Raw genomic sequence first — 27560 nt, forward strand, 5'->3', positions numbered from 1 at the left:
TTTAAATTTTTATCCCATTATAAATTCATAAACTAATAATACAAGACCTCATGATCCTTAACACAGATTTGAAAAGTCATAATTGAATAATATTAGAATTGTTATGAAATTAAAATCTACATAACTCTTTACAAAAACATAATCCAATAACACCTGCTTTTGGTTTCAATTTTTTTATATCTGAGATATAAATTGAGTTGCTAGAATAGTTAGTAGGTTTCACTATCTTAATTACTTTATAAAAACGCAGTTAATTTTCTTTTTGTTAAACGCGGTAAATAAAATAGGATCTAGAAAGCACTGTGAATCCGTATGCTTACGTGTCAACCCCCTCGCAAGTAACATAACGTCTATATTTTCGTAATTTACCTACTTGAGAAATTAAAAAGGGAAACTGTAAGATGTTGTAATTTCGTTTTTCTATAATTTCCTTTTTCGTATATTTCTCTATATAATATGTAGTGAACTCTCAAAATTAGTAATAAACGTCATTCTTCTTTCTTAGCGCATTGATTCCCTAATTAGTAGTGTTTACAGTCCCAAACCCTAATTAGGTTCGCGAGAATGAAGATGAACAAATTTGTAATGACCCACTCCCACCATCTCCACTTCTTTCTCCAACCCCACCACTTCCACCTTCTTCTCCACCATCTCCACCATCTCCACCTTCTTCCCCACCATCTCTACCTTCTATAAAACTCAAGAAAAAGAGAAAGAGAGAGAGAGAAGAAGAAGAGGAGAGAAAGCTCACCTGAGCTCGTTGCCGGAGCAACCGTGCGCCGTGATCACGTTCAGCTTGCCACCACCGATAAACACCCTAGGTAACCGCCGGAAACCGCATTCCTTAAGCTCAGTTTCGTTTCCGTTTAGTAAATCACCCATAACTTCCTAACCGTGATGAATCTCGTGAATCCAAGACCACCATCGTGTTTCTCCTGACGAGACGAATCCGTAGCCACCGAAAACGCCTCAATCGGAGCCCGGACGAAGCCGCACGCGCCTCCAGAAGTTTCACCACTGCGCGCGCGTGAGGTACACGCGCCGCCGCCGGACCACGGTCATCCGCCGCAGCTCCGCCGCAGGACCACCGTCCTCCGCCGCAGCTCCGCCGTCGCCGCCGGCCATATTTCCGGTAAGCCGCCGCCGGAGCTCCGCCGTCGCCGGCGGTGACCGACACCGGTGACTCGCCGGCGACTCGCCAACTCGGCCGAGTCGACCCGGTGAGTCAACTCGGTGACTCGGTCAAACCGGTGGTTTGACTGGTTTGACTGGTTTAAATTGATTTCAATTCGGTTAGGTTAAACCGGTCGGTTAAAATCAATTGGAAATCGGTTAGGAAAAACCGGATTAATTAATTAATTAATTAATTAATTAAATAATTAATCTTTGACCAGCGGGTTGACTTTTCCGTAAATACCCGTTTTAAACCGTTCAAAAAGCGTTCCGACTCGAAATTTCGATCTGATTTCAGATTTGGAGTCCATTTGAGCAGCTGGAGTTCATAGTTACCACTTCTCTTCATTGCTAAGGTGAGGGCTATTCCGTTAAATCCCGAGCTAGTTTAGTACTACCATTATGGAAAGTTTAGTTTCGAAACATGATCCGTCTTTGTGAATCGAGTCTATTTGAGAGTCTTGTTTGTTCATTATTGATATTGGTTGTTAACTGGAATTAGAATAATAGAGGATTCAACGATTGTGTGAAATGATTGATGCTAAGAACTGCTATATATATGTATATACATAGTTACGAGTAGGGACTATGTGATGAGGGCGTGAGCTCAGAGATGTCTGAGATTCGACGCTACAGTGTGGTATGGGCGTGAGTTCAGAGACGTTTGAGCTTCGACGCTACTGTTTGGGGCGTGGTGCAGAGACGTTTGCATTCGACGCTACGATGGGCGGGGGTACAGAGACAGACTGTACTAGCGACGCTTCGAGTATATGTATATATCCTTATGAGGAGATGCGCGGTGCAGAGAGTAGCTATGTACTATAAGCGCATGAGTTGTAACGACTAGTCCTCTAGCCGAATATTGATTGTTATGTGTGGTGTAATAGGCACCGTGTTTGTTTCATGCTATTGCTAGGCCTACATTTTAGTAGTGCTATGAACTCAGTCTGTGGTTTGCGGTTTAGCATCCCATACCTCGCTGGGCAACTCCCCTGTTGCTCACCCCTCCTTCTTTCCCCCTTCCAGGTGAGACCGACGAGCAGGAGTGATTATCAGACCGGTGCTTTTGGGCTTTTGGGCTTCTATCGCTTTTACCGCTTTTATCGTTATCGGGCCTTTTGGCGTTATGCTATCGTATTGACTTTTATATTATGGTGGAAATTATTATTATTAGTTGAGTTGTATTATTATTTTATTTCCGCTTTTATCTATTTATTATATTTCGAAAGTGACGGGTGTTACATTTTGGTATCAGAGCTATTTATTTATCGTAACATTTTATTATGTAAATCGGGGTGTCACAATTTGGTATCAGAGCTATTTATTTATCGTAACATTTTATTATGTAAATAGGGTTGTCACAATTTGGTATCAGAGCGGGTTCCGTCCCGGCTCCGACCCGGGATGGCGATTTTTGGAGACCTGGTTTTATTCGGTTTTGACGGTTTTAAACGATTTCAAAATATTTTCGGGGATTTGAGAATTTTGAAAATAAAAATAAATAGCACCTTTCCGTTCGATATCACTTCTTCTTAAATGTTGGTATCCAAAGTTCAGCGTAAGTTAACTATTCGCTCCCCTTTCAGATGCCGCCAAGGAGAAGAACCACCCGTACCCAGACCGCCAGAGCTGTTAGAGACGATGTAGATGAGCATGAGCAGCCCGCAGTTCCACCACCCACGGCTCCACCAGTTGATCAGGATGCATTGAGATAGATGGTTCAGGATGCCGCTAGACAGGCCGCTCAGGAGGCACTTCAGCAGATTGCCCAGGAGGCAGCCAGGCAGGCCGCTCAGGAGGCCGCCCGAGTAGCTGCTCAGGAGGTTGCTCGTCAGATGGCTGCCGTTCAGCAGGGTCCTCAGGTTCAGGTGCAGCAGGGTCCGCAGATTCGGGTTCAGCAAGTTCCACTGGTTCAGGTCCAACAGGATCAGCAGGGTCCAGTTCAGCAGTTTGCTCATGGTGTTCAGGATCTACCGCCACCACCACCGCGACCTCATGTTTACCCGGTTTATGATGAGAGGTTCTACAGGCTGACATGTCAGATGAGAAACATGGAGATGGAGCATTTTAGCGGAACAGTGGATGCTGTAGCTGCACATGATTGGAAGTTAGCCTTGCAGCGGAAGCTGGAGATTATTGAGTGTCCACCAGAGTTGTCGCTCAGATTGACTATACAATACCTTCGTGGAGATGCTCTTATATGGTGGGAGGGAATACGATTGAGTCACTTTGGGCCAGGGAGGCTTACCTTTGCAGACTTCATCCGAAAGTTCGATAGGAAATACTTTCCGAAGGAAGCTATGGATAGGAAGAAATGCGTGTTCGAGCATGCAAGTCAGGGTAAGATGTCTATCAGGGAGTATGAGGTTGTGTTTAACCAACTTCGCAGGTTTGCTGGAGAGGGCATTTTAGAGGAAGACCTGATGAGGAAATTTCTGAATGGGATGCGAGTAGAGATTCGCAACAGGTGCCGTGTCGCCACTTATCACAGATTGGGAGACTTGGTGGAGAAAGCTGCCGAGCAGGAGGCAGGTTTGGCAGAGGAGCAGAAGTACACCAAGGCAGATCAGCCTAAGTTTGGAGGGACTTCAGAGGCACATCAGAGGACATGGGACAAACCGAGCATACAATGCTTTTATTGTGGAAAGATGGGACATAAGAGTAGGGTTTGTCGGAGTAGGCTATTTAATGCCCAGGTTGCGCCACCAGCAGCGGCAGCAGCACCAGTAGTGGATGTTAGGAACTGTTTTGGTTGTAACAAGCCAGGTCACATTTCAGAGACTGTCCGAGGAGGGGTAATGCAGCGCTTCCACCACCACCGAAGCGTTTAGCCATCGCTCCACGTGTGTTTACGGTTGGAGATCCCCAGGGAGCTGAGCCGATAGCGGGCATGTTCTTATCATACTTGCTTGTGTTAATATTTGTGGTTTTGTGGTTATCTTGTATAGTTCGAGATTAGTGAATCTCGCGTATGATTGGTTGTGGTTGGTGTGAGTTACTTCACACCTTATTTGACTTAAGAGATTTTCATAGTTTTGTGAGTTCGCGTTTGGTTAAGTTTTAGTCTTTTTGGAGGGATCTTCTAACCGAAAGATAAGCAGATTTAGATTGTTGTTATGGAGAGCTTGTTGTTATGGAGAGTTTGAGAGCGATCAGGAATTCATCGTGATGTACCTGTTATCATTTGAGTATTATGATGGTACCGTCGAAGTTTATGGTGGGTCTGGTCGTACACCACTTTGTTGGACCGCCAAGTAAGAGCAGATAATGGTATGATGACTATGTTGGTCAAGGTTCGTGGGAGAGAGACGGGATTCAGGAGGATACCTGGGAGTCCGAGCCCCAAATGAGGATTGATTATCCAGAGCTGTTTCGGGGTGTCATTGGAGAGTTTGGTGATGTGAATTCGGGGTCGAATTCCTTGTTAGTGGGGGAGAATTGTAATGACCCACTCCCACCATCTCCACTTCTTTCTCCAACCCCACCACTTCCACCTTCTTCTCCACCATCTCCACCATCTCCACCTTCTTCCCCACCATCTCCACCTTCTATAAAACTCAAGAAAAAGAGAAAGAGAGAGAGAGAGAGAAGAAGAAGAGGAGAGAAAGCTCACCTGAGCTCGTTGCCGGAGCAACCGTGCGCCGTGATCACGTTCAGCTTGCCACCACCGATAAACACCCTAGGTAACCGCCGGAAACCGCATTCCTTAAGCTCAGTTTCGTTTCCGTTTAGTAAATCACCCATAACTTCCTAACCGTGATGAATCTCGTGAATCCAAGACCACCATCGTGTTTCTCCTGACGAGACGAATCCGTAGCCACCGAAAACGCCTCAATCGGAGCCCGGACGAAGCCGCACGCGCCTCCAGAAGTTTCGCCACTGCGCGCGCGTGAGGTACACGCGGCGCCGCCGGACCACGGTCATCCGCCGCAGCTCCGCCGCAGGACCACCGTCCTCCGCCGCAGCTCCGCCGTCGCCGCCGGCCATATTTCCGGTAAGCCGCCGCCGGAGCTCCGCCGTCGCCGGCGGTGACCGACACCGGTGACTCGCCGGCGACTCGCCAACTCGGCCGAGTCGACCCGGTGAGTCAACTCGGTGACTCGGTCAAACCGGTGGTTTGACTGGTTTGACTGGTTTAAATTGATTTCAATTCGGTTAGGTTAAACCGGTCGGTTAAAATCAATTGGAAATCGGTTAGGAAAAACCGGATTAATTAATTAATTAATTAATTAATTAAATAATTAATCTTTGACCAGCGGGTTGACTTTTCCGTAAATACCCGTTTTAAACCGTTCAAAAAGCGTTCCGACTCGAAATTTCGATCTGATTTCAGATTTGGAGTCCATTTGAGCAGCTGGAGTTCATAGTTACCACTTCTCTTCATTGCTAAGGTGAGGGCTATTCCGTTAAATCCCGAGCTAGTTTAGTACTACCATTATGGAAAGTTTAGTTTCGAAACATGATCCGTCTTTGTGAATCGAGTCTATTTGAGAGTCTTGTTTGTTCATTATTGATATTGGTTGTTAACTGGAATTAGAATAATAGAGGATTCAACGATTGTGTGAAATGATTGATGCTAAGAACTGCTATATATATGTATATACATAGTTATGAGTAGGGACTATGTGATGAGGGCGTGAGCTCAGAGATGTCTGAGCTTCGACGCTACGGTGTGGTATGGGCGTGAGTTCAGAGACGTTTGAGCTTCGACGCTACTGTTTGGGGCGTGGTGCAGAGACGTTTGCATTCGACGCTACGATGGGCGGGGGTACAGAGACAGACTGTACTAGCGACGCTTCGAGTATATGTATATATCCTTATGAGGAGATGCGCGGTGCAGAGAGTAGCTATGTACTATAAGCGCATGAGTTGTAACGGCTAGTCCTCTAGCCGAATATTGATTGTTATGTGTGGTGTAATAGGCACCGTGTTTGTTTCATGCTAGAGCTAGGCCTACATTTTAGTAGTGCTATGAACTCAGTCTGTGGTTTGCGGTTTAGCATCCCATACCTCGCTGGGCAACTCCCCTGTTGCTCACCCCTCCTTCTTTCCCCCTTCCAGGTGAGACCGACGAGCAGGAGTGATTATCAGACCGGTGCTATTGGGCTTTTGGGCTTCTATCGCTTTTACCGCTTTTATCGTTATCGGGCCTTTTGGCGTTATGCTATCGTATTGACTTTTATATTATGGTGGAAATTATTATTATTATTTGAGTTGTATTATTATTTTATTTCCGCTTTTATCTATTTATTATATTTCGAAAGTGACGGGTGTTACATTTTGGTATCAGAGCTATTTATTTATCGTAACATTTTATTATGTAAATCGGGGTGTCACAATTTGGTATCAGAGCTATTTATTTATCGTAACATTTTATTATGTAAATAGGGTTGTCACAATTTGGTATCAGAGCGGGTTCCGTCCCGGCTCCGACCCGGGATGGCGATTTTTGGAGACCTGGTTTTATTCGGTTTTGACGGTTTTAAACGATTTCAAAATATTTTCGGGGATTTGAGAATTTTGAAAATAAAAATAAATAGCACCTTTCCGTTCGATATCACTTCTTCTTAAATGTTGGTATCCAAAGTTCAGCGTAAGTTAACTATTCGCTCCCCTTTCAGATGCCGCCAAGGAGAAGAACCACCCGTACCCAGACCGCCAGAGCTGTTAGAGACGATGTAGATGAGCATGAGCAGCCCGCAGTTCCACCACCCACGGCTCCACCAGTTGATCAGGATGCATTGAGATAGATGGTTCAGGATGCCGCTAGACAGGCCGCTCAGGAGGCACTTCAGCAGATTGCCCAGGAGGCAGCCAGGCAGGCCGCTCAGGAGGCCGCCCGAGTAGCTGCTCAGGAGGTTGCTCGTCAGATGGCTGCCGTTCAGCAGGGTCCTCAGGTTCAGGTGCAGCAGGGTCCGCAGATTCGGGTTCAGCAAGTTCCACTGGTTCAGGTCCAACAGGATCAGCAGGGTCCAGTTCAGCAGTTTGCTCATGGTGTTCAGGATCTACCGCCACCACCACCGCGACCTCATGTTTACCCGGTTTATGATGAGAGGTTCTACAGGCTGACATGTCAGATGAGAAACATGGAGATGGAGCATTTTAGCGGAACAGTGGATGCTGTAGCTGCACATGATTGGAAGTTAGCCTTGCAGCGGAAGCTGGAGATTATTGAGTGTCCACCAGAGTTGTCGCTCAGATTGACTATACAATACCTTCGTGGAGATGCTCTTATATGGTGGGAGGGAATACGATTGAGTCACTTTGGGCCAGGGAGGCTTACCTTTGCAGACTTCATCCGAGAGTTCGATAGGAAATACTTTCCGAAGGAAGCTATGGATAGGAAGAAATGCGTGTTCGAGCATGCAAGTCAGGGTAAGATGTCTATCAGGGAGTATGAGGTTGTGTTTAACCAACTTCGCAGGTTTGCTGGAGAGGGCATTTTAGAGGAAGACCTGATGAGGAAATTTCTGAATGGGATGCGAGTAGAGATTCACAACAGGTGCCATGTCGCCACTTATCACAGATTGGGAGACTTGGTGGAGAAAGCTGCCGAGCAGGAGGCAGGTTTGGCAGAGGAGCAGAAGTACACCAAGGCAGATCAGCCTAAGTTTGGAGGGACTTCAGAGGCACATCAGAGGACATGGGACAAACCGAGCATACAATGCTTTTATTGTGGAAAGATGGGACATAAGAGTAGGGTTTGTCGGAGTAGGCTATTTAATGCCCAGGTTGCGCCACCAGCAGCGGCAGCAGCACCAGTAGTGGATGTTAGGAACTGTTTTGGTTGTAACAAGCCAGGTCACATTTCAGAGACTGTCCGAGGAGGGGTAATGCAGCGCTTCCACCACCACCGAAGCGTTTAGCCATCGCTCCACGTGTGTTTACGGTTGGAGATCCCCAGGGAGCTGAGCCGATAGCGGGCATGTTCTTATCATACTTGCTTGTGTTAATATTTGTGGTTTTGTGGTTATCTTGTATAGTTCGAGATTAGTGAATCTCGCGTATGATTGGTTGTGGTTGGTGTGAGTTACTTCACACCTTATTTGACTTAAGAGCTTTTCATAGTTTTGTGAGTTCGCGTTTGGTTAAGTTTTAGTCTTTTTGGAGGGATCTTCTAACCGAAAGATAAGCAGATTTAGATTGTTGTTATGGAGAGCTTGTTGTTATGGAGAGTTTGAGAGCGATCAGGAATTCATCGTGATGTACCTGTTATCATTTGAGTATTATGATGGTACCGTCGAAGTTTATGGTGGGTCTGGTCGTACACCACTTTGTTGGACCGCCAAGTAAGAGCAGATAATGGTATGATGACTATGTTGGTCAAGGTTCGTGGGAGAGAGACGGGATTCAGGAGGATACCTGGGAGTCCGAGCCCCAAATGAGGATTGATTATCCAGAGCTGTTTCGGGGTGTCATTGGAGAGTTTGGTGATGTGAATTCGGGGTCGAATTCCTTGTTAGTGGGGGAGAATTGTAATGACCCACTCCCACCATCTCCACTTCTTTCTCCAACCCCACCACTTCCACCTTCTTCTCCACCATCTCCACCATCTCCACCTTCTTCCCCACCATCTCCACCTTCTATAAAACTCAAGAAAAAGAGAAAGAGAGAGAGAGAGAGAAGAAGAAGAGGAGAGAAAGCTCACCTGAGCTCGTTGCCGGAGCAACCGTGCGCCGTGATCACGTTCAGCTTGCCACCACCGATAAACACCCTAGGTAACCGCCGGAAACCGCATTCCTTAAGCTCAGTTTCGTTTCCGTTTAGTAAATCACCCATAACTTCCTAACCGTGATGAATCTCGTGAATCCAAGACCACCATCGTGTTTCTCCTGACGAGACGAATCCGTAGCCACCGAAAACGCCTCAATCGGAGCCCGGACGAAGCCGCACGCGCCTCCAGAAGTTTCGCCACTGCGCGCGCGTGAGGTACACGCGGCGCCGCCGGACCACGGTCATCCGCCGCAGCTCCGCCGCAGGACCACCGTCCTCCGCCGCAGCTCCGCCGTCGCCGCCGGCCATATTTCCGGTAAGCCGCCGCCGGAGCTCCGCCGTCGCCGGCGGTGACCGACACCGGTGACTCGCCGGCGACTCGCCAACTCGGCCGAGTCGACCCGGTGAGTCAACTCGGTGACTCGGTCAAACCGGTGGTTTGACTGGTTTGACTGGTTTAAATTGATTTCAATTCGGTTAGGTTAAACCGGTCGGTTAAAATCAATTGGAAATCGGTTAGGAAAAACCGGATTAATTAATTAATTAATTAATTAATTAAATAATTAATCTTTGACCAGCGGGTTGACTTTTCCGTAAATACCCGTTTTAAACCGTTCAAAAAGCGTTCCGACTCGAAATTTCGATCTGATTTCAGATTTGGAGTCCATTTGAGCAGCTGGAGTTCATAGTTACCACTTCTCTTCATTGCTAAGGTGAGGGCTATTCCGTTAAATCCCGAGCTAGTTTAGTACTACCATTATGGAAAGTTTAGTTTCGAAACATGATCCGTCTTTGTGAATCGAGTCTATTTGAGAGTCTTGTTTGTTCATTATTGATATTGGTTGTTAACTGGAATTAGAATAATAGAGGATTCAACGATTGTGTGAAATGATTGATGCTAAGAACTGCTATATATATGTATATACATAGTTATGAGTAGGGACTATGTGATGAGGGCGTGAGCTCAGAGATGTCTGAGCTTCGACGCTACGGTGTGGTATGGGCGTGAGTTCAGAGACGTTTGAGCTTCGACGCTACTGTTTGGGGCGTGGTGCAGAGACGTTTGCATTCGACGCTACGATGGGCGGGGGTACAGAGACAGACTGTACTAGCGACGCTTCGAGTATATGTATATATCCTTATGAGGAGATGCGCGGTGCAGAGAGTAGCTATGTACTATAAGCGCATGAGTTGTAACGGCTAGTCCTCTAGCCGAATATTGATTGTTATGTGTGGTGTAATAGGCACCGTGTTTGTTTCATGCTAGAGCTAGGCCTACATTTTAGTAGTGCTATGAACTCAGTCTGTGGTTTGCGGTTTAGCATCCCATACCTCGCTGGGCAACTCCCCTGTTGCTCACCCCTCCTTCTTTCCCCCTTCCAGGTGAGACCGACGAGCAGGAGTGATTATCAGACCGGTGCTATTGGGCTTTTGGGCTTCTATCGCTTTTACCGCTTTTATCGTTATCGGGCCTTTTGGCGTTATGCTATCGTATTGACTTTTATATTATGGTGGAAATTATTATTATTATTTGAGTTGTATTATTATTTTATTTCCGCTTTTATCTATTTATTATATTTCGAAAGTGACGGGTGTTACATTTTGGTATCAGAGCTATTTATTTATCGTAACATTTTATTATGTAAATCGGGGTGTCACAATTTGGTATCAGAGCTATTTATTTATCGTAACATTTTATTATGTAAATAGGGTTGTCACAATTTGGTATCAGAGCGGGTTCCGTCCCGGCTCCGACCCGGGATGGCGATTTTTGGAGACCTGGTTTTATTCGGTTTTGACGGTTTTAAACGATTTCAAAATATTTTCGGGGATTTGAGAATTTTGAAAATAAAAATAAATAGCACCTTTCCGTTCGATATCACTTCTTCTTAAATGTTGGTATCCAAAGTTCAGCGTAAGTTAACTATTCGCTCCCCTTTCAGATGCCGCCAAGGAGAAGAACCACCCGTACCCAGACCGCCAGAGCTGTTAGAGACGATGTAGATGAGCATGAGCAGCCCGCAGTTCCACCACCCACGGCTCCACCAGTTGATCAGGATGCATTGAGATAGATGGTTCAGGATGCCGCTAGACAGGCCGCTCAGGAGGCACTTCAGCAGATTGCCCAGGAGGCAGCCAGGCAGGCCGCTCAGGAGGCCGCCCGAGTAGCTGCTCAGGAGGTTGCTCGTCAGATGGCTGCCGTTCAGCAGGGTCCTCAGGTTCAGGTGCAGCAGGGTCCGCAGATTCGGGTTCAGCAAGTTCCACTGGTTCAGGTCCAACAGGATCAGCAGGGTCCAGTTCAGCAGTTTGCTCATGGTGTTCAGGATCTACCGCCACCACCACCGCGACCTCATGTTTACCCGGTTTATGATGAGAGGTTCTACAGGCTGACATGTCAGATGAGAAACATGGAGATGGAGCATTTTAGCGGAACAGTGGATGCTGTAGCTGCACATGATTGGAAGTTAGCCTTGCAGCGGAAGCTGGAGATTATTGAGTGTCCACCAGAGTTGTCGCTCAGATTGACTATACAATACCTTCATGGAGATGCTCTTATATGGTGGGAGGGAATACGATTGAGTCACTTTGGGCCAGGGAGGCTTACCTTTGCAGACTTCATCCGAGAGTTCGATAGGAAATACTTTCCGAAGGAAGCTATGGATAGGAAGAAATGCGTGTTCGAGCATGCAAGTCAGGGTAAGATGTCTATCAGGGAGTATGAGGTTGTGTTTAACCAACTTCGCAGGTTTGCTGGAGAGGGCATTTTAGAGGAAGACCTGATGAGGAAATTTCTGAATGGGATGCGAGTAGAGATTCACAACAGGTGCCATGTCGCCACTTATCACAGATTGGGAGACTTGGTGGAGAAAGCTGCCGAGCAGGAGGCAGGTTTGGCAGAGGAGCAGAAGTACACCAAGGCAGATCAGCCTAAGTTTGGAGGGACTTCAGAGGCACATCAGAGGACATGGGACAAACCGAGCATACAATGCTTTTATTGTGGAAAGATGGGACATAAGAGTAGGGTTTGTCGGAGTAGGCTATTTAATGCCCAGGTTGCGCCACCAGCAGCGGCAGCAGCACCAGTAGTGGATGTTAGGAACTGTTTTGGTTGTAACAAGCCAGGTCACATTTCAGAGACTGTCCGAGGAGGGGTAATGCAGCGCTTCCACCACCACCGAAGCGTTTAGCCATCGCTCCACGTGTGTTTACGGTTGGAGATCCCCAGGGAGCTGAGCCGATAGCGGGCATGTTCTTATCATACTTGCTTGTGTTAATATTTGTGGTTTTGTGGTTATCTTGTATAGTTCGAGATTAGTGAATCTCGCGTATGATTGGTTGTGGTTGGTGTGAGTTACTTCACACCTTATTTGACTTAAGAGCTTTTCATAGTTTTGTGAGTTCGCGTTTGGTTAAGTTTTAGTCTTTTTGGAGGGATCTTCTAACCGAAAGATAAGCAGATTTAGATTGTTGTTATGGAGAGCTTGTTGTTATGGAGAGTTTGAGAGCGATCAGGAATTCATCGTGATGTACCTGTTATCATTTGAGTATTATGATGGTACCGTCGAAGTTTATGGTGGGTCTGGTCGTACACCACTTTGTTGGACCGCCAAGTAAGAGCAGATAATGGTATGATGACTATGTTGGTCAAGGTTCGTGGGAGAGAGACGGGATTCAGGAGGATACCTGGGAGTCCGAGCCCCAAATGAGGATTGATTATCCAGAGCTGTTTCGGGGTGTCATTGGAGAGTTTGGTGATGTGAATTCGGGGTCGAATTCCTTGTTAGTGGGGGAGAATTGTAATGACCCACTCCCACCATCTCCACTTCTTTCTCCAACCCCACCACTTCCACCTTCTTCTCCACCATCTCCACCATCTCCACCTTCTTCCCCACCATCTCCACCTTCTATAAAACTCAAGAAAAAGAGAAAGAGAGAGAGAGAGAGAAGAAGAAGAGGAGAGAAAGCTCACCTGAGCTCGTTGCCGGAGCAACCGTGCGCCGTGATCACGTTCAGCTTGCCACCACCGATAAACACCCTAGGTAACCGCCGGAAACCGCATTCCTTAAGCTCAGTTTCGTTTCCGTTTAGTAAATCACCCATAACTTCCTAACCGTGATGAATCTCGTGAATCCAAGACCACCATCGTGTTTCTCCTGACGAGACGAATCCGTAGCCACCGAAAACGCCTCAATCGGAGCCCGGACGAAGCCGCACGCGCCTCCAGAAGTTTCGCCACTGCGCGCGCGTGAGGTACACGCGCCGCCGCCGGACCACGGTCACCCGCCGCAGCTCCGCCGCAGGACCACCGTCCTCCGCCGCAGGACCACCGTCCTCCGCCGCAGCTCCGCCGTCGCCGCCGGCCATATTTCCGGTAAGCCGCCGCCGGAGCTCCGCCGTCGCCGGCGGTGACCGACACCGGTGACTCGCCGGCGACTCGCCAACTCGGCCGAGTCGACCCGGTGAGTCAACTCGGTGACTCGGTCAAACCGGTGGTTTGACTGGTTTGACTGGTTTAAATTGATTTCAATTCGGTTAGGTTAAACCGGTCGGTTAAAATCAATTGGAAATCGGTTAGGAAAAACCGGATTAATTAATTAATTAATTAATTAATTAAATAATTAATCTTTGACCAGCGGGTTGACTTTTCCGTAAATACCCGTTTTAAACCGTTCAAAAAGCGTTCCGACTCGAAATTTCTATCTGATTTCAGATTTGGAGTCCATTTGAGCAGCTGGAGTTCATAGTTACCACTTCTCTTCATTGCTAAGGTAAGGGCTATTCCGTTAAATCCCGAGCTAGTTTAGTACTACCATTATGGAAAGTTTAGTTTCGAAACATGATCCGTCTTTGTGAATCGAGTCTATTTGAGAGTCTTGTTTGTTCATTATTGATATTGGTTGTTAACTGGAATTAGAATAATAGAGGATTCAACGATTGTGTGAAATGATTGATGCTAAGAACTGCTATATATATGTATATACATAGTTATGAGTAGAGACTATGTGATGAGGGCGTGAGCTCAGAGATGTCTGAGCTTCGACGCTACGGTGTGGTATGGGCGTGAGTTCAGAGACGTTTGAGCTTCGACGCTACTGTTTGGGGCGTGGTGCAGAGACGTTTGCATTCGACGCTACGATGGGCGGGGGTACAGAGACAGACTGTACTAGCGACGCTTCGAGTATATGTATATATCCTTATGAGGAGATGCGCGGTGCAGAGAGTAGCTATGTACTATAAGCGCATGAGTTGTAACGGCTAGTCCTCTAGCCGAATATTGATTGTTATGTGTGGTGTAATAGGCACCGTGTTTGTTTCATGCTAGAGCTAGGCCTACATTTTAGTAGTGCTATGAACTTAGTCTGTGGTTTGCGGTTTAGCATCCCATACCTCGCTGGGCAACTCCCCTGTTGCTCACCCCTCCTTCTTTCCCCCTTCCAGGTGAGACCGACGAGCAGGAGTGATTATCGGACCGGTGCTATTGGGCTTTTGGGCTTCTATCGCTTTTACCGCTTTTATCGTTATCGGGCCTTTTGGCGTTATGCTATCGTATTGACTTTTATATTATGGTGGAAATTATTATTATTATTTGAGTTGTATTATTATTTTATTTCCGCTTTTATCTATTTATTATATTTCGAAAGTGACGGGTGTTACATTTTGGTATCAGAGCTATTTATTTATCGTAACATTTTATTATGTAAATCGGGGTGTCACAATTTGGTATCAGAGCTATTTATTTATCGTAACATTTTATTATGTAGTTGTCACAAAATTGTTGGTGAGAAAAGATACCATCTTCAAGAAACCTTCGTCTTCTTTGTACAACGCACGAGCGGCTACGGTTCTCAAGAAAGCGTTCGAGCTATCGGAGCTATGCGGTGTGGATGTGTGCATCATCTGGTACGACCGCGAAGGTAACCTAGTGAAGACGTGGCCTGAGAACGAGGAAGCCAAAGTTAGAGCCATCGCAGAGCGATACAGCATGTTAAGCGAAGAAGAAAGGGGCAAGAAAAGAAACAACCTCTCAGGGTTTCTAAACAAGAAGATGATCCGCGACAAGAAGGAGTCTTTGAGGAAAAGGGATAACAAATTCTTCCAAGAAGTGTCAGAGCTTGAGGATTCGTTGCAGACTCGCTTACAGACAATCAAAGAAAGCCTTCATCTTGATCAACCCCAGGATATATCTTCTAATGATTCCTCGATAATTAATGCGTATCATCATCAAGCATCATCACTATTGAGTTATCCGAGTAGTAGCAGCGAGAATTGTGTTGATGTATCCACCACCACGTCGATGGATCATCCGCGGAGCAAATTCTCGATCTTGTTGTTTAACCATGAGAATGGTGCGCTCACTCAATTAGCCAACCCTTCTGCTCTTTCAAGCTTTGAACAACAGCCTCAGATTCAGTGTAATCAAGATTATGGTACTAATTACATGGATTTATTACTTGGGAAACAAGGCTGCAACAACTTCGATCTTCTCATGCCCGCCCTTTTTCCTCCTCCGATGATGATGCAGACACAAACCCCAAATTTCGAGCAGTTTATGCAGACACAACCGGTGTATAATCAGATACCAGCTTTTGGAACGATGCTCTCTTAGGTCTGAAGAACTGATAGTTTGACTATAGGGTCAACACTTTTTATTATCTTGTGTCTGTTTGCTATTATGTTGTCAATCAATTGAATAGAAGAGGTTCTAATTTCGTGAGTCTATATGTTAAAGTTGTCTAATTTTTTTGTAATTGTCGTAAACCCTAAATATTAATTCTGAGAGACTTCTTCTTATACAATCTTCTTGTCTCTGTTTTTCTTTTTGTTCTTTTTTTCATAAATAAATTGAACCCCACTAATGTTTTAATTCTGTAACCGTCACTCTTTGAGTTCTTTTAGCAAATAACCTGAAGTTGAATTTTTGACAAGAGTCAGAGAGATGTTTGGCTCTCTAAGCAGCCGAACACTAGTTTGAGTATATGTATGCAGATCAAATTATGAAATCTCTGGCTGTTTTTATGGGTTGATACAAGAACCCTCCTTCAAATAAACTTGTGCGTTTAACAAGTATAGAAGTTCCATACCAATTTCACCGGCTAGGCTCTTAGCTCTATTGTATGTAGCCATGGACTGAGACTGAGAGTAGACTGAGAGTTGAGAGTCTTTCAACTACTAAGCAAGGTGGTCTCCCTGGTTTGGTGTTCTCGAATAAGATTATCAGTTTACTTAAGCTTTGTTCCTTTATCAGTCTCTTAACTGGTTCTCAATTAATATTAACATGTTTCCTTTTGTTTTGTTGCAGTGGAAGAAAAAAACTCTGTAACGCCGAGAATATGTAGAGATGTAAACTTCAGAAGGGAAAAAATACAGTAAAATCATGGATGAAGCTTCTTTAATGGTGGAGCACATGTTCATTGGTATGAAGGCTTTCTAAGTCACATCATTGACATCAAGGCTGCACTAACGGCTAACCACTATATTCCAATGCTGCGAGAATTGTAGGCAGAAATTCTAGGCAGCAATTATGGCCAAGCTTGAAATGGTCAGTGACCTCGAAGATTGCTTGTAGGCTAGAACCATCAGGCATGAAGTGATGAATTTTGTTTCATGGCTGCTCCGAATGAGAATTTAAGTACAGGGGTTTACAACCCCTAATAAGATTTTGTAACTAAGAATTTAAATATGGAACATAATATAAAGATTTTTGGTAAATATAGAAGAAGGATTGAAGATGATTTTAGTTAGCTTCAAAGCAAAGAAAGCTGAGGTTAAAACCAAATTTCTTGTTGGCTCCAAGGAGATTATGAAACACAACGTTGCCTATCTCATCCGTACCTGTGAATATGCTCTTCCCTAGTCAATAAAACATCTCTCATCCTGAGTTCGGTCCTTCTTATAGCTTCCATGCTTTTTGCGGTCGAAGCTGTGGCAGTCTCATACCTGAATAAAACAGAAAAAATATGATAAGATGAAGATTAAGAAAATATATCCGACTTTTTATATTTCAGGTACTTTTTCGAATTTCAACTTTGTATATATATTCTGGTATATATTGATTTTTCAATATATATTTTTAGTTTTTATTCTTTTAAATTTTATATGAAATTTTAATAACCTTTGTTAATTTTATGTTAATTACAAAAAATAGTATCTACATTATGTTCATTTCATTTTAATAACCTTTTTGTTAATTTACTTTATTTTGTATGAATTTCTATTTTGTTTTGGAAACGATATTTTGGAAGTTTTGAAATTTTGTAAAATAGTGATTTGGTATATTATGATTAGTGGTTTTATATCCTATGTGGATGGCTTCTAGCTTTTATATAATATAGATTTGTTGATTTGAGCTTGAAGTTAGGGGTTTGCAATTTTGTGAACAGGCGTTTGTCGACGATTAGAGCTTAAAGTTAGGGTTTTGCAATTTACACATGTCTTCCAATATTAGGGCAGATAAGAAGTAATCGCTGTCGTCGTCTCCGATTACGTCACTTCCGGAGGACGTCTGTAATGGTCCAGTTCCTGACCCAAAAATTTTCATAAAAGAATGAGCTTTTCTAAGGCTCATTTGACAAAAACCTAGGGTTCCCTTCATCCTTTCCTATAAAAAGAGATGCAGCCCTTCTTTTCTCTCATTTTGAAACTTGAGCGAAGCTCTGCAGAGATTTAGAGAGACTAGGAAACCCTAGCCGTCAAGCTTCTCTTTTCCTTTTCTCTCTTCTTCTCTCACGCCTCTCTCTCTCTCTCTCCCTCTCCTTTCTCTTTATGTTGGATCTCTTCCTCTCTCCTCGCCGAGAGTCCCCCGAGAGCAAGCCGAGCCGCCGGTGGTGGGGGTGGTCGTCGTCCAAGTGGTGGTGGGGTGATCGTCCGAGTGTGGTGATGGTGGTGGCTGTGTGGTGTTGTGGTGGTGACCAGATCTCGTCTCTCTTGTTTACTTGTTCCAGATCTGTTTAGATCTCATCTCCTTTGTCTCTTGTTCCAGATCCAGATCCAGATCTAGGCTAAGGTGGAGTGTCTTGAACCCATCTTGTTTCCATGTACTGTATACTCCTTTATGTTGGAGTTAGGTTTGATTAGACCCTGTTTGAGAGTTAGGATGATAGAACATGGTTATTACTAGGTTGATAGATGAATGGATCATGATGCATAAGAACCCTCATACTGTTAAATGGGACTTAATGAACTGTCTTGTGTTGTTGTGGTGATGATTGATTGGTAATCGATACTTGTATGTTTGGATGTGTAGTCCCATGAGTGGTTTGTGATTAAAGCTAGGATGCTAGAAAGAAGTGAATGCTAAGATGTTAGATGACTACTGATTGTTATTGATACTGTAAGTGAAACCTGAGTGTGATGTGTATTGTGTGTGACACCGATAACGGGTGGCGTCTAGTGAATGAGTTCAAGTACGAGTCTAAGTGTAAAGGAAAGTGAATGAGAATGAGAATGGATAAGTGAAAGTGAATAAGGATGTGAAAGGATAAGTGAATGTATAAGTGAATAACGTTAAGGTTAAGCATGGGTTGGGAAATCATATAGAGTCTAGAGGGAGTACGTGGGGTAGTAGTTCTACGCTAGGCATCCATAGGAGCTGTGGTGGAATCCACAAGAATATGGAGGCACCCATAGGAGCTGTGGTGGAATCCACAAGAATATGGGGTAGAAGTCTAGTGAGAGCTACCCCCGGAGAAAAGAGAAAAGATGAGCCAGCCGCGAGAGGCGGGATATAAAAACGTGCATTGTAGAGTCCTTAGTTCATGGTCGGGTATCTGGGTGCTAAAGGTGTCATAAGATTGAGTCGGTCTGGTATGTCGAGTCGGTTAAGTCTATGGTTTGACGTGTGTGACAATGAGTGAGATCATTGTACTGATTGATCGCTAGGTTGTTAGAAATGTATAGAATTGAATGTGTGGAAATAAATGATGATGATATGAAATGTTAAGATGCATCAACTGATTGTAGTGGCTAGTCAGCCCTAGTTCCCGCATAGAGTAGTATAGAGTGTCATGCGGGCAGGCTGGTCTAGAGTCGCTTCACTGAGTAACTTGTTGCTCATCCCTCCCTTTCCATTTCCCTGTGCGCAGGACTGTAAGTAGAAGTATATGGATGTGGGTGGAACGGTATTTCAAAGAAGGTTATGCGTCTGTCGACTCTTGGGACCAGTAACGGGACACGTAGGGTTGTCTAAATGAGTAGACACGTGTCGATAATGCCCTTTCGATAACCCCGGTCGGATGCCGGGGGATCGGGCCGTTACATTTGGGGTAAAGTTGATCAGTGGTGTGACCATGGTTTGATTGCTGGTGATTTTATCATTACGAAATCTCTAGATGTTGTGCTTTGATTCAACAACACTCTCCTTTTTATAAATTAAATTGTTGTGATTTGGGGGTTTGTTTAGTGAAGAAGGGCATTCATAAGTACGCCTCTCAATAAATGGAAACATGTCCCGTGTTTACAAAAAATGTATCTTCAATTATGTTTGTGCATAAATCGATTTTTAAGATGGCGAGTGTGTTTCGATTCTTTGCTTTCTTTAAGACTTGCATTAAGATGAGGGAGTTCATCTCCATCTTGGATTTCGATAAAAGGAATAAAATCCAAAAATTTTATCTCTACAATGTATCGGTGCAGTGATATTTTTGAATTGCCAAACCAGGAAAGCATCATCTTGAACTGTAATGTTTGTGTGCTGTGTGTGGAAGTGAAACTCTTTACACCAAAAAGAATATAAGCTCCACATGATGGAACTTATCCAACCGAGGAAGTAGGAACGATGAATGACTTCGCAACTTTTGACGAGCTTTGGGTTGCTAAGCAATCCAGATTCAAAGGGGCCCTATTACACTTCACCTTGTGGCCATGCAGATATAGACATATTTAAATATCCAGAGTGAGAGTCCATCTGTGGGCTACACTATCCTTTGGAATTAGTCTTGGCCTCTACATGGACCCGAGATATTAAAAGAATTATCTCAAGTTTTATGTGGCATATAAAAATACATATTAATTTTCTTTTAATTTTTAAAGTTTAACATATTTTATATTAATAATATTTTTTGACACATATGATATGTGTATTTTTAACATACTTTAGGACATAACATTTTTATTAATCTCTTAAATGTTAAATTATCAAAAAGTTATTTATAAGCTTCATAATATTAATTTTTACTTCATTTTGTAGGAAACATTTTCGGAAATCTTAAAATTTTAAAATATCAAACTAAATTATAATTTGGTATATTTTATTGATGTTTTAAATTTTATGCGAAAACATATTATGTAGCTTCAACCTTTTAATCATATGTGATTTAAATTCCTATAGCTTTGAAATATAAATATAAAATTTTATTTATTTCAAACAAAATTTTAAAATGTTATATTTATTTCAAACAAAATTTTAAATTTTATATCAATTTTCAAAAATATGTTATCAAGCTTGTTAATTTTAAATGATTTTTTGTTAGTTTAGTTTATATTATACGGACTCTTAAAATTATATTTAATATTTACTAAAAGTCCTATTATTTATTAATTTTTTTTTTAATTTTATTAAATTTCTAAAAATAGTATATATCAAGTTGATTATTTTTAAACGATATCTATTTGCTAGTTTAGTTTATTTTATTTGGAATTTTAAAAATATATTTTATTTTTCAAAAATAAATATATAGTAAGTTCATTCTTTTATATAATTTATTTTATTTTACCTTATTTTCTATGAATTTCTATTTATTTTGGAAAAAATATTTCAGGAAATTTTGAAATTTTGTAAATAGGGATTTGACATATTACTATTAGTGGTTTAAAATCCCATGTCGACACCTTATCTCCTTAACTTTCTTTTAAAATTATATTCATTTTTTAAAGAATCTTATTCTTTATTAATATATATATATATATATTTTTTAAACAATTGTCAGTTTTCAAAAATTAATATATATCAGTATTATTAATTTTGTATTAAAATTTAAAATTCTATTTGATTTTTTTTTTTTAAATCGTACTTTTAAAAATAGTATTTGTTCATGTTAATTTGAAAAAAAATAGTATCTATAATATGTTCATTCCTTTTTAATAACCTTTTTGTTAATTTACTTTTTTTGTATGAATTTCCATTTTGTTTTGGAAAAAGTATCTTCTGGAAGTTCTGAAATTTTTTAATATTTGACATATTAAGATAGTGGTTTAAATCCTATGCGGTCAATGCTTATAGCTTTTATACATACTATATCTGTTTTCCGCGCTACGCGCAGATTATGTTTTATTAATAGGTTCCAATCTTTTTAGTTATCAGTTATTTTTTTACAAAATAATTTTGAAATTTAGCTTTCTCCAGTTAGGCAAAAAGAACAAAACTATATTATTATTTAGAGGTAATACTAATTCTTTAGTAAATTACTTTTATTAGTTTGCAAAAATTCCAAATTTGAGTTTTGAATAAAAAACAGTTCGGATGATGTCGGAAGTTGTTCTTAGATGTGTTTCCTCTTTTGTTATCTTCTGAGCTAAGGTGTAGATGAGAGGTGTAGCTCTAACTCATATATTGAACTTTACTGTTATCTTTTCTTTGAATTCGTTAACGATTTTTATTGTCTTGTTAAATAAAATTGTGCGGCCTATCATAAAAAAATAATTATCTTTCTTGTTAATAAGGTTTTTAATAAGTAGGTATTAGAAATTTAAGTTTGTATTTGCTTTTATCTTTATATATTTTAGGGATAGTGTTTTTCACCACGACAACTTTAATTGATTTGATTATTTATGCTTTATAGCTCCATTAATAGAGATGCTTGGTTGTTCCGTAATGTATATATTTTGTTATATGTAAATATTTAAGAGCTATATATACAATTAAATATTTATTTTAAATTATGTGGCATGCCTCTCCATTCATTTTTTACAAAAATAAAATATTTAATTTAAACTATTCATTAACTTATATTTAAATATATAGTGTATTTTGAATATATACATTAAAAGTAAATTATACGATGAAGTTAAATAATGAAATTCAAGATTGATTGTTAATATAAGAAGTAAATTTGGGATAGTAAGTACTAAGGAATATAAATAAAAATTTAACTAAACTTAGTTATGATTCAACTATTCTTTTATATTCAGAAACATTTTGAAGCTTTCTCCATGTTTTTCCTTTTAATTTTTACACAACTATGTTTTTGCACATTATACCGATTTCCTCTCTACTTAAAACCAAAATATATATACTATAATTTTTTTTGACTAAAAGCTTTCGAATTAAAACATAAACAAATGATTACATTGAAAAGACGATAGATCCTATAGCTGGATAAAATTTGCATATATACTATAATTGTTAATTGGAAAATATGATATACACCAAAAGGTTGTTTCTCAAGCATAAACTCAAATCTTTTGAAAATTTAAAATATGTATTTTTCTTGCTTTCTTTATTTGCATCATAAAATAAATGAGTAAGTGTTTATGCTTTTACCAGTGAAATTATTTTTTTGAGAAGTTTATAATTAAAAACTTATCATTTTTATATGATTTAAAAATGTTAGATCTAATGATTATTCTTAAGTAATGCTTTAAGACGTATAATCTTAATAGCTTGTTGATAAATCAAAATAGAACTGTTACAAATATTGAAAGCAAACTCCATTTTCACATTTTTAATGATTTTCTAATATTGTTGCAAGTGAGGCCATGATTCATCACCGATAAATGTCAGGTTGATTAAACCCACCGATTGGAAAAAAACAATGTGAGACACATAATCATCAGAACAGCAGTTTCAAAAAAAAAAAGTTTAGAAGAAGCAAGACGTTAGAAGACTCGCTGATTTATGTCCAGCAAATGAACTCTGAAGGCCATCAAAAGCTGCAGTGAAAATAAGTAAAGACAAAGTAATGTATGTACACCATTGAAAAGAAACAGCCAAAGTTTCACGGCACATACCAAGCAATGAATAAGTTTCCTCCGCTTGTGATCCTGTTGAGTCCTCGATAGGATCCAGAATGACATTCATCATCTTCTTCTTTGTTAGGTCAAAGGGTGCGAGCTAACAATGAGCAAACAATTAAAACCACACAATCAGGCAAAGCAATAAGAAGACCAAAGTCTAACTTGAGCAATGTCGAAATAATTAAGATATGAAAGGACCTCTTACAGAGCAATAACAGAACAAAACTTAAGAACTGGAAAGACCTATTTGCCATGAGTAGCACATTTGGCTTCCTGTGCTTCGCCACTGTTATTTAAGCCACCATTCCCTCATCAGCAAGGTCTCCACATCCTTTGGAAGATGGAGACAAAAAATTTGCAGAGAGCAGGGGCAATTCAGCAGTTGCAGCAAATGTGGTTTCACCTGTGGAACTGTCAGAGGTGGGTAGAAAGAGACAACTTTTGTAACAGTTATAGACAAAAAAAAAACGGCTACAGCGTTCGTCAACGACCGGGTGATATACGTATTTAGGCATGTTGATTTGAGTGGCATATCTACAGCTCAAGTTCTACCTTGGCGGATCCTTTCTTGATGTAATCGAAGATTTCACCAATAGTCATTGTCTCAGCCTTAGTTACCTCCCCCTCATTCACCAGCTTAGCAATCTATAAGTTACAATCCAACTTGCAACAATAAGCAAAACAAATATGATCAAGAGTGTCACTGAAGATTCCTTTGGCATCTTACCAAATACAGAGCAAAAAGAGAGACTGAAAACATAGCGATAATATCCCAAAATGGCTTACTAAAAAAATTGAAGAGGCGACTAACATCAATTTCGAAACAGAAGAATGGGGGTTGCTTTCATATTTTTAAGCACTGGGTGTTTTTACCAGCTTCTTTCTGAGGAGAAGCAAAGAACAAAAATCTCCTCGAGAGAATCCCGAAGAGCTGGGAAATTGGGGGCATGAGAGATGATACAAATACACTTGTATGCGTATGTATTGGGTGGTAAACGATAAGCTTCAGTAACATCATCGCAGACTCTGTCCCGAAACGCAATGCAACTGACAAATATTTTCGCTCCATCACCCTCTATGGATTGAAGATAACCACAAACAGATAAAGCAAGTGTAGACAAATCAAACAACTTAAATTGAACATGCATAACGACTTCTCCATTAAAGAATGCAATAATCACATAACCGTCAAGACAATGGGGTAGCTCCGTGGGAAACTCACAGGGTCGCTGGAAACAAACCCAGACGAATGGAACGCCACACTGAAAATCATCAAACTCTCATAGAAAAATCTGATCCATTTCGAAGTCTCCAAACCTAAACCTAATCGAAATCGGGAATCACGACGGAGTAATCAGAAAGGATTTGATCGTAACTTACAGTGGGAAGCTGAGGCGGAGGGGGAGGGTAGAGAGAATGATCGGAAGGAGGGAACTGGTCTAGAAGCGAAGGCAAGTAATTGGTATCCAATCCGTGGAATCCGAAGCAGGAAACTTTTGCAGCCACAATCCCTCATCAGTTCATCTAGTCGATTGTGGTTGCGAAGAAATTCTGAAGCCTGTCATTAGCTCCTGGTTTGAGTTGGGGCTCGTATCGTGGAGCACGATTAGCTGAGATGAAGCCTTGCATCACGGGAAAAAAACGAAAACTGGTCAAGGAGATTACAGTGGAGACAGATGGAAGGAAACATGAAAGTGGAGCGAGAGCACACATACCTGTTCATCGATGAGGGCAACTTGAGACTTCCCGGAAGCATGAGCGGATATCATGGCTGTGGATCAATGTTGTCATATGGAGGATATAGAAGTGATTGATGAAGCTTTGTGAGACTTAGATGTGTGAGTCATACGTTGAAGATGATAGTAGAAGGTAATGGTAACGGCGGTGAAGCTTAGGTGATTTCGAAGAAGACGAAGCAAATATGTCGTTTACGTTGATTTGAGTGACGTGGCCTGATTCAATACTATGATAAGTCGATCTAATTTGCCTACGTGGATAGTCTAGATGTTGATCTTATTCAACTTTTAGTATTGTAAGATAAGTATATATTGTTGATTTGAGCTTCAGATTAGGGATTTTTGACGATTAGAGCGTTACAATTATAGGGTTTTGCAATCTAAGACATGTCTTCCAATATTAGGGCAGATAAGAAGCAATCGCCGTCGTCGTCTCTGATTACGTCACTTCCGGAGAACGTCGTCGTTGACATCTTGGCGCGTGTACCGAGACGTGACTATCCAAGAGTGTCCCTCATTTTTAAGTACTTCCGGTCACTCGTTTCGTCGCCTGAGATATACGCAAGACAAAACGATCTTCCTTTGGCTGCACTGAACATTGTCTCTATGTTGTCCGTTGCAACAGGGACGACCGTGTGAACCGTTTGTATACTCTCCGCCGGAAAGGAAACGGCAATAGCAGCCGACGCCACTTGGTCCTAATCCCTGGGCTCCCTGATATGCCTCGTAAAGGAAGCTATGTAGCTATGTGTTCGAGGATATATGTGTTTGATGGGATTAATTCTTACATCATCGACTGTACATCACACACTGTGCAACATCTCTTGAAGATGCCTGTCCCCATGTCTGATACAGCCGCTGACGTCATCGGCGGTACAATCTAGGTACCGATCAAAAGTCACATGCGATACTGGTGTTCGATACAGAAACACAAATGTGGGAAGGTCCAATGACAGTGCCAGGGATGAAGATACGTAATGGTTGCCTGGTGGTGATGGCTGGTAAGATGTACATGAGGGATCTCCAGAAGAGCTTTGTGTACAACCCAAAGGAAAGCACATGGGAAACGGACGAGGTGCTTAACTCAATGGAGTGGGAGAACGCGTGTGTTGTTGATGATGTTTTGTACTTTTACGATTATTTTGGCAAGGAATTGAGAGCGTATGATCCAGAGCACAAGTGTTGGGGAGTGGTGAAAGGTTTGGATGATTTTTTGGCTGAGATGAGACGTGTTGGTTGTTTTTGGCCAGTGACTGTGAGTTACGCTGGCAAACTGGTTTGTTTTTTCGTAAAGTCAGATTTGGGGTAAAGTTGATCAGCGGTGTGATCTTGCTTTGCTTGCTGGTCATTTTATCTTTACGAAATCTCTAGATGTTGTGCTTTGATTCAACAACACTCTTTTTTATAAACTTGTTGTGAAATGGAAACATGTTCCGAGTTTACAAAAAAATGCGTCTTGAATTTTGAGATGATGCTTGTGCATAAATAGATTTTTAAGATGGCGAGTGTGTATCTCGATTAATTGCTTTCTTTAAGACCTTGCATTAAGATGAGGATCTAGGATTTCGTTAAAAGGAATAAAAGCTCAAAAATTTATCTCTACAAGTTTTGCGAGTTTGCAATGGCGATGTATCGGTGCGGTGATATATTCGCCGAACCAGGAATGCATCGTCTTGAATTTTGAGTTGTTTGTGTGCTGTGTGGGCATGTGGCAGTGGAAGTGAAACTCTTTACACTCAGAAACTATCAAACCGGGGAAGCAGGAACGATGATGACTGCGCAAGTTTTTGCATGAGAAATTGAAATGACCCAAAATGATAGAAGTGAGATAAGGACGCAGTGGTCTTATCCGAAATACATAGAAGATTCCGTTGACATAGCACTCAACACACTCATAAATGGGTCTGATGCTGTTTTTGTTTATCGGAAACCTTTTATTCATTGATTCAGCTTAATTTGCTATACTAAACATTTTGGTATGATAAAGTTTGAAGAAACTAGTGATTGCTACAAGCCATGTTAGGAGTTAAAAGAATAACATAATATCCCATAAGTCACTTAGATCGAGAGGTTGTTCCGCCCCTTGTCCCCCCTTCTTTTGGGTATGCCGATACTAAGAGTCCTCTCACTACCAACCAGCAGACATCATCTGGTTGGGTCTTGCCGGTATCAACAACGAGTAAAAAACAACCAAATAGAAACAGCAACTAACTATGACTCTTGGCCCAGACAACATCTGAATCCCACTTAATAATTTCCTAAAAAAATGCTTTGAATGGCCTCCTGATGAAAAAGGTCTTGTTGGTTTCAATTGTTTATTGAAGTAATCCTTGCGTCCAAAATTGACTAAGAACTCATGTAAATAATATATATAGTAAGAATGGCGACCAAAATTGTTTGATTGTAATTCGACAAGAACACTGGATCCTATTTTAAGATTCTACAAAAGCATGAAATAAGAAAATTTGTAAAGCTTTTACAAGTCAATAAGTAGCTCTCATCCCGATTACCCGTCACGGTTGAAGCTTACATCAATGGTGGACCCTTTCATTGGTATGAGGGCTTTCAAGGTCACATCAAGGCTCTGCATTAATGTAGCAAATTCACAGAAATTGCATGCTAGAAGCACCGGGCATGAAGTGGTGAATTTGATTCTCTCAGGCTTAGCAAGGATGGTTTTATCGGGCTCCTTCCTAATGAGAATTTGATGACCGGAGTTTACAACAACTCTATTGATTTTGATCAGTGGTGGTGAAACCATATCTTTTGATGAGGTTGAGTACTGAATCATGTTCTTTGCTCGTTTGGATGGAATGCTTATATTGGTTTGATGATCAAACTCCATGGAGTCTTCGTTTTGTTCTGTGGCGTTGTGTACTTACACTCTCTCCAAGGTTTTATAGCCAAGCTCTACACAATTGCTATGATTATGATATGTTATATTATGGAGAACGAGAATATAGTGGTTACTATATCCAGTATGCAATT

The 27560-nt window shown here is 41.7% G+C and overlaps 3 protein-coding genes across 8 annotated transcripts; all 3 read left to right on the top strand.

Moving 5' to 3' along the window:
* Positions 1-335: 335 nt before the first annotated feature.
* LOC125588624 lies at positions 336-15606 on the top strand. 6 transcript variants are annotated; one of them, XM_048760164.1, is made up of 4 exons: positions 336-1132; positions 1472-9202; positions 9542-9599; positions 10830-12321. In XM_048760164.1, the coding sequence occupies exon 4, from the start codon at positions 10959-10961 to the stop codon at positions 12072-12074; it is 1116 nt and encodes a 371-aa protein (XP_048616121.1). In that variant the 5' UTR covers positions 336-1132; positions 1472-9202; positions 9542-9599; positions 10830-10958; the 3' UTR covers positions 12075-12321. The 6 variants fall into 6 exon arrangements, 5 of the variants coding, with proteins under 5 accessions (XP_048616121.1, XP_048616118.1, XP_048616119.1 ...); XM_048760162.1 differs by lacking the exons at positions 9542-9599; positions 10830-12321 and having other exon boundaries at positions 338-1132; positions 1472-5167; positions 5507-5564; positions 6795-8286; XR_007324758.1 differs by adding an exon at positions 14326-15606 and having other exon boundaries at positions 1472-12131.
* Positions 13942-15493, top strand: LOC125588516 (agamous-like MADS-box protein AGL53). The gene is made up of 2 exons (XM_048759901.1): positions 13942-14047; positions 14649-15493. The coding sequence occupies exons 1-2, from the start codon at positions 13942-13944 to the stop codon at positions 15491-15493; spliced, it is 951 nt and encodes a 316-aa protein (XP_048615858.1).
* Positions 15607-24959: 9353 nt separating the features above from the next.
* LOC106405658 (F-box/kelch-repeat protein At4g38940-like) lies at positions 24960-26296 on the top strand. The gene is made up of 4 exons (XM_048759902.1): positions 24960-25105; positions 25198-25445; positions 25499-25848; positions 26288-26296. Exons 1-4 carry the CDS (start codon positions 24960-24962, stop codon positions 26294-26296), a joined length of 753 nt encoding a protein of 250 aa, XP_048615859.1.
* The last annotated feature ends 1264 nt before the right edge of the window (positions 26297-27560 follow it).

Source organism: Brassica napus, chromosome C6, assembly GCF_020379485.1.
Source record: "Brassica napus cultivar Da-Ae chromosome C6, Da-Ae, whole genome shotgun sequence".
In the NCBI taxonomy this organism is placed as follows: Eukaryota; Viridiplantae; Streptophyta; class Magnoliopsida; order Brassicales; family Brassicaceae; genus Brassica; species Brassica napus.

What these genes read in the sequence shown, in the direction of transcription:
- LOC125588624 (XM_048760161.1), top strand. Translation starts at nt 10,959, where the DNA reads ATGGTTCAGGATGCCGCTAGACAGGCCGCTCAGGAGGCACTTCAGCAG.
- LOC125588516 (XM_048759901.1), top strand. Translation starts at nt 13,942, where the DNA reads ATGGGCGTGAGTTCAGAGACGTTTGAGCTTCGACGCTACTGTTTGGGG. An exon ending in CGGGGGTACAGAGACAGACT is followed by an intron (nt 14,048 to 14,648) that starts GTACTAGCGACG and finishes TTTATTATGTAG; the next exon opens with TTGTCACAAAATTGTTGGTG.
- LOC106405658 (XM_048759902.1), top strand. Translation starts at nt 24,960, where the DNA reads ATGTCTTCCAATATTAGGGCAGATAAGAAGCAATCGCCGTCGTCGTCT. An exon ending in CTCATTTTTAAGTACTTCCG is followed by an intron (nt 25,106 to 25,197) that starts GTCACTCGTTTC and finishes CCGTTGCAACAG; the next exon opens with GGACGACCGTGTGAACCGTT. An exon ending in AGCCGCTGACGTCATCGGCG is followed by an intron (nt 25,446 to 25,498) that starts GTACAATCTAGG and finishes TGTTCGATACAG; the next exon opens with AAACACAAATGTGGGAAGGT.